Here is a 7,397-nt window from a genome sequence, read left to right on the forward strand (position 1 = left end):
GCTGGTCTCAGTAAAGGTGACTATGAAAGTTATATCCATTGTTGGAAAGACCCACCTGGTTCACCAATGTCTTTTAGGGAAGGAAATCTGCCACCTATATAGCTCCAAAACCAGCGCAATAAGGCTGACTTTTAATTGCCTGCTGAAATGGCCTAGTGAGCCACTCAGTTAAAGAGTAATTTGGGATGGCAGTAAGTGCTGATGCTTATGGGATGCCCACATCCCATGTAGGAACAAAACAAAAGATGATTGGACAAAGTTCAAATTTGGAGAGGAGTGGAGTTAAACACAACATTGATAGAACTTTTCACAAAGACATTCTGTGCTCAGCATGTTACCTAGCAAAAAGTAAGCTTTGAAAGGCACTTTGATAAGTTTCAATGTAAAGTCCTAAATGTCAGAGTTAAAAAACATACCTCTGCTGTTTCCTGATCTTCAAATGTCATACAGATATCAAGATCACTTTGTCTAAAACCAAATCCATTCTTGGAGGACCCAAACAAGCAGAGCTTTGCTTTAGCTGAAAAATAATACACTGTACTGAAATTTACAAATAATTTTTTTCAATTGAAAAACATGTTCTTGAACTCCATTCAAAGTACCACGTGAGGAACTTGAATCTTCTATGGCAGTACTTATTATAATTTAAATGAAATGGCTGAAAGTAGTTTGTGTTATTAAAAAAAGACTTGAGTCTGTATTGCATGATTATTACGAAAAAGAGAAATTAAGCAAATCCTATCTCTTCATAGACACACACACCAAGTGTAGGCATTAATAGATTTCCTCCAAGGGTGAAGCCTTCAGTTTTCAACAACACTTTCAATAACCATTTGGCTACGAATTTGCAACAAAGCATGTCACATACAACTCTTATTAAAAGTAAACACTTCTATTTAGATACTTCAGTAATGTCAAAATGGAACAGAACCTTTCAACTAAAAGCATACAATCAAAACTGCTCGAATGGAAATTTCAAGGTTTTATTCAAAATAACTCACTTCTAGTTTTGGGAAGTTAATATGAGCCCATTTTTCTGGTCCTATCCCCAGGGAATTTCTCCTTCAATAGGTGCAATTGCCAATAAATGTAAGATACCTGGACTGCAAAGGGCTCAGGTTAAAGAGAAACATGTCTGTAAGGCAGGAGTTGATGAAAGGAGGAGGCTTCTGACCTTCCATCTCATCTCTTTGTATTTACACATGTTGGGTGCCCAGCCATGTCCAGAAACTGCTGATTCTGTAATTTGCCTCCCATTCCTGTGGATTTGACGACCCCATGGCAGGCCATAGGCCAGTAGCTAGATTACTATTGTTATCAGATATGTACCTCTCCCTGAACGATTGCCTATTAATCAGGTTCCAAACTCTGAAGGCACAAAGGCAGCTTTATGGAACTGTGCTCACAATCTATTTCAATTCATGTCTTTCCTGGAACTAACGTCGGGATCTGATACTTTGTAAATAGGTACAGGAAGGAAGTAATCAATCTCCAACTCTACAAACAATTAACGTTTCATAAAATAATTTTGGTTTATGATGCACTAGAGCATTAATTTCTTCCAATATGTTGGTCGTCACAACAACTTGTTCTTGACCTTATAATTCTGTCCTCTTGAACAGTCCAAATTGTAAATGCCCTACCACTTGGTGGCTCTCCCTTCAGTGCAGCCTCCAAGCTTTGAATCATATAATTCTTTACAGCATGGAAACAGGCCATTCAGCTCATCAAGTCCACACCGACCTTCCGAAGAGCATCCCACCCAGACCCAGCCCTACCCTATCCCAGTAACCCCACACCTCCCATGCCAATCTACGTAACCTATGCACCTCTGGACACTATGGGCAATTTAGCATGGCCAACCTACACAACCTGCATATCTTTGGGCCGTGGGAGGAAACTGCAGCATCCGGAGGAAATCCACACAGACATGGAAAGAATGTGTAAACTCCACACAGACAGTCACCTGAAGCTAGAATCGAACCCAGGTCCCCAGTGCTGTGAGGCAGCAGTCTAACCACTGAGCCATTTTGGAATTCCTCACCTGCATTTTTGGACTCTGCTTTGCATGTTTTACGGTACATCTTTTGGGCCAAGCTTTCAGTTATTTAACCCATTATCACCTTACACTAGGTGTTATACTGGTTTTGTATCGCTTGTTGCAGTACCTTGCGATGTTTCATTATGTTTAAAAGCACAAAATACAAGTTATTGTTTTTAATAAACATTTTTCAGATATGTAGAAAAGCTGATTGCATAATAGAAAAAAATCAAATTGCACGATCCGTACATTTAGTAAATTAAAATCTAAGGGTGGACAAATAATATTCATACCATCAAGTTCTTTCCTGATAAACGCTTCCAGTTTTATCAGTATATGTTCACGTGCTTGAATTTCTAGAAGATCTGGGGCAAAGTCATCTGAATTGGAAAGGGAAGATATTTAGCTTCTATAATTTATTTGATATTTTGTAGAAAACTTTGAATTTTCAAAGCTACCAGCTGATTGCACTTCCTCTGACCCTTCTTCCTATGAGGGTTCTATTCTATTTTCCCAATTTGTCCATTGCTGTTGCATCTGTTCTGATGATCCCACTTTTCATACCAGAGCTTCTGACATGCCTTTCCCCGCTTTTACTCCTTTGAGGATTCCTCTCCATCGTGGATGACAGGACGCTCGACAACATTTGCCTCGTTCCTGCATTTCTGTTCTCACATCTTACGCTTCTTCCTAGAACTATGTCTTGTCCTCACAAACCATTGCACTCAGTTAATCATTCCTTTGCCAATTTCACCCCTCCACTGTCAAACACAACTTTTCTTGTTGTCTGCTTTCGCATTCCAAATGGACTGTTTCATATAAAAAACACAGCAATAGTAGGCCTTTCTAAAGTTTGCTGCATTTCCTCCATGACACCCTGGTTCACACCACTGTCGTTAGAAGTGACAGAAAAGGGCAGGAGGAAAACCATTAAGTGGAATGATCAGAGATGGGCCAGAGATCACAATGGCCAAACGGTCTCCTTCTTCATAATTCACGATCCTGCAATGTTGTACCATCATCCTTTTGTAATTTAATCTCTACTGCCTTGCACCCTGTTATAGGCCTTCCCTTCCCTCACTTCCTTCCCCCATTTCTATACTTGCTCAAAACCTTCTACATCCCAAACTTTTGCTGGCTATTTCAAAAAGACATTGACAAGAACTATTAAGGCTAAACAGTATCAGCTTCTGCGAGCAGTAGAAACAGAGGGACAAGTAAGTAAAAGTCGGTTGACAGCTTGGCTTAACACTGTCCTGCTGCCAAGCAATTTTGCCAGCAGAGAGCAGTAAGTGGGCATGCACGTGAATTGTCTGCCCACTACAGAAGCGGGCAGTAGATTTGCACATTGAACTTCAAGGACGCTGCTTCCCAGGGTCCACTGAAAAAGAAGGCTGTGCTGCAGACAGGGAAGTCAATTCCTACAACTCCAACAAGACCCCATCCATTTTCCAAAAAGGGAATTCCCTCTACCTGTCAAGTCCAAGGTCTCTGATCTGTCTCTCCCAGTGGCATCACAGAAGTTTCAGATCTGTTGGACCTCTAAAAGGACTGTAACATCAGAAGCTCAACCTTGCCCTTAAATAGAGGCTCTATGTAAATAAAATATCAAACTGGTAAAGGCAAATGTTGGCTTTGAATCAGAGTCCTGGTCAGGGTCCTGAAGCTTGTAGTAAAATTCACATTATCAACACTTTTTTCCCTTTCTGTGGGCTGCCTGATGAGCTCAGCATTTCTAGCATCTTCTGCTTTTATTTTAGATTTTCAGCATGGGCAGTATTTTGCTTTTGTATAGCACAGAAGGGGGCCATTTGGCCCATTGTGCCTGCACTGGTTCTATAATCTAGTACCAATCTGCTGTATTTTTCCCATGTTGGCCCACTTTATTTCTACCAAATTATTATCCAGTGCCTCTTGAATGCCTCATCTGAATCTGCCTCCGTTGCATTTCCAGACTGCACATTCCATACTCTAACTCCTCAATGTGTAAAAAAGATTTTTCTCATATCACCTGGGAGTCATTTGCACATTGTTTTAAATCTTTCCCCTCTCATTCTTTTCTCTTTCACAAATAGGAAAGAGTTTTTCTCTACCTACACTACACAGCCACTGATGATTTTATAAGCCACTATCAGATTTATCACATCAAAGAGGGTTTCAGCAGAAGTAAAGCTAAGACAAGTGTTGAATCACAAATCAATATGCGTCAGGGTGGAGCAAATGTGATCAAGTGTTCACCTTTATGTCAATTATGACACCAAGGTTCCAAATAATGTGACTCTGAACTTTTCAGTTGAGTGCTGACATGTACTGTGTTATTATTCTAGCAGCCTTGTTACTCTGAGCTCCTGAGATCAATTAGAAGTTGTAAGACTAGTACATAAGTTCACTGTTCTGCTGTTCAAATGTGTAACTTGACCATGTTAAGGTCTAAATGCTGTATTTTCATGATATTAGTTAGACACTCAGATATATTAGACCATTCAAAGACCAATTAAAGTGACAAATGGACACACGGTTGCACGGACTACATAGAGAACAAATTAATTGCAAAGACAATCATGATGAAGACGGGTAACTGACAACCTTCATTTGCCATCCAATTGAATTGCAATAATGTCACATAACTGCCAACAATGAAAATGGACACATGATATTTAATCTTAAGAGTTTGGCTAAATGCAAACCAAAAGCACGATACCTCTTTATTGTACAAGGACATAAACTAATTGCTGACATTGGCCAGAGGAGACCACAACTTGAAATCTTATGTATATTAATGGAGCTTCATCTGATAAACAATAGCAAAGAATTGCTATACAAGATTTGTGGTCAGGCAAATTGTTTGCAGTGTCCACACCTAAAATGTTAATCTCTTCTTTTCATAAGCTGATAGACCTCGTGCATATTTCTGGAATTTTCTGTTTTTGTTTCAAATCTACTAAAACATGTTTATATGGCAAAGTACATATTCAGTGTGTAAAGCAGTTCCTAAATTTTGGACTCTTCCAAACTTTCTCCTCTTTCCTCAGCATGATCTGGCATCTGTCTTGTCAAATGTTAATGTAACTTAAAATCCCTATATCCATTTACATAAATATTCCAGCTTTCACTCCTTTGCTCATTAATGATATCACTATTTCTTTCCTTTTGATCCCTCTGGAAATTTCCACATCTACACCATTACCTTTCCTGTCACCCATCTGTTCCTCATTTTACTTCTCACCTCCTGTTACTTTGCTTCCTAATTTCTATGATTCACTATGCTGATTAAATACCTTTAATATGGCTACATCTACCCTCTGTGCATTCTCCAAAATGTCAAAGTACCTTTTGTTGCCTTTTTAGCAGTGAACCAATTGCCTCATTCTCCACTCTTGCTGACTATGCTGCTCATTGTACACACTATAAGCTAACTTCAAAAAGACTGTCCCATTCACTTCACCCACCATTGCTTCCTTAGACCTACTGGACTGATAATATTTGCCCATTGTGACAATGCTCTTTGTTGCATTTACCTCTACTATCTCTCTCTAACAAAAATGGCCACAATGACTGCACTGACAATGTCTGACTTTACTAACTGATCCCTTATTGATGCCGTCCTGCCTTGACATGCCATTCATCACCCACCCAAACCAAAATGCTGCACTGGTGGTGTTTCCTTTAATCATAAATTCACAATTCAATCTTCCCCTACTCCTATGGTTTCTCCAAATACATCACCTTATCAAGTCAATTTCCTCTTTTTTATAAAATGCTTGTTATGATTTCTCACCCTGCTTCCCACACTCACAGCTCCATCGAAACATTTTCACTGTAATGTGTTAATCTTTTAGCTTTGTACTGAATGACTCCTCATCCTTTATGATTTAAATCAGATAAGACCCTCTTCCTCTGAACTCAATGCTTTGCAATCTTGTCTAAACTTCGCCATCCATATAAGTTTATCTACCTATAATAACATTCACCACCTGGATCTACCATCTACTACATTCTGTCTACTCCCTTGATCACAGGCATGGTTACCCCATGCTAAGTGCCTGTCTCTTTTGCATTCTACATCATAGAGCCAGAGGTCTACAGCACAGAAAAAAAAACAACCACCCAACTATCTGATCCCATCTTCCGGCACTTGGCCCATAGCCTTGTATAACATTTCTGAAGAAGGGTCCCGACCCGAAATGTCAGCTTTCCTGTTGCTCTGATGCTGCCTGGCCTGCTGTGTTCCTCCAGCTCCACACTTTGTTATCTCTGACTCCAGCATGTGCAGTTCTTGCTATCCCATTGCCTTTTATGCCTTGGCATCACAAGCGCACATCTAGATACTTCTTGAATATTATGAGCGTTTCTGCTTCTAACACCCTACAGGCAGTGAGTTCCAGAATTTCACCACACTCTGGGTGAAGCTTCTTTCCTTCATGTCTGCTCCAAACCTCCTACCCCTTACCTTAAATCTGTGCTCCCAGTCATTGATCTCTTCACGAAGGGGAATACCTTCTTCCTGTCTACTCTGTCTATGCCCTTCAGAACGGTGCACATAGCAATCATATTCCCCTGAGCCTCCTCTGCTCCAGGAAAAATAAACCTTAGTTTCTCCAAACTCTCTTCAGAACTAAAACTCTCCAGCCCAAGCAACATCCTGGTAAATCTCCTCTGCCCCCTTTCCAGTGCAATCACATCCCTCCTATAATGTGGATTCAAGAACTGCACACAATATTTTAGGTGTAACCTAACCAACATTTTATACAGTTCCAGCAACACCTACCTGTTCTTGAACTCTATGCCTTGGCTAATAAAGTTAAGTATCCCACATGCATTCTTTAACACTTTATCTACCTGTCCCACTGCCTTAAGGGGCCACTGGACATGCAAACCAAGATCCCTCTCATCTTCAACGGTTCCAGGGTCCTATGAGCACCTCCCACAAACATTTCCCAGTTCCACTTTATTACATGTCCATTCCTCGAAAAGATGTCCATCTGTTCCCCCTTGTACAGCTCCCATTTTCACTCCCTCAAATTCAAGGGGCACAAGCCTCAAGTGTGCAAGGAGTTCATGGACTCATCACAGATTGAAACAACAATTTAGCAGTTTATTTGACACCAAATGGAGATCGGTAACAAGAGTAAATAAGTCTATAGGTCTGCCATCAGTAGCTACAATGTAGGAAAAAATTATAAATCAAAACTTAATGCAGGTTTGTGAGAAATATATTGCAATAATCAAACTGGCAAAGGTAGTTTTGAGAACAAGTAATTTGGAACAGTTTCTTAGAACAGTACAATGTGGAACCAATCAGGGAACAGGGTGCAGGGCTGGATGAACACAGCAGGCCAAGCAGCATCATAGGAGC

At 40.2% G+C, this 7,397-nt stretch overlaps 1 protein-coding gene across 1 annotated transcript in view; it reads right to left on the bottom strand.

Moving 5' to 3' along the window:
* tut7 (terminal uridylyl transferase 7) overlaps nt 1–7,397 on the bottom strand; it is a 79,939-nt gene that overhangs the window by 27,012 nt on the left and 45,530 nt on the right. Inside the window, exons 15-16 of the mRNA XM_048620959.1 lie at nt 2,335–2,421; nt 417–520 (exon numbers count right to left, since the gene is read on the bottom strand). Of these exons, the coding sequence (XP_048476916.1) occupies nt 417–520; nt 2,335–2,421 (191 nt within the window). The remainder of the gene's footprint in view (nt 1–416; nt 521–2,334; nt 2,422–7,397) is intronic.

Source organism: Rhincodon typus, chromosome 3, assembly GCF_021869965.1.
Source record: "Rhincodon typus isolate 14 chromosome 3, sRhiTyp1.1, whole genome shotgun sequence".
Taxonomy (NCBI): Eukaryota; Metazoa; Chordata; class Chondrichthyes; order Orectolobiformes; family Rhincodontidae; genus Rhincodon; species Rhincodon typus.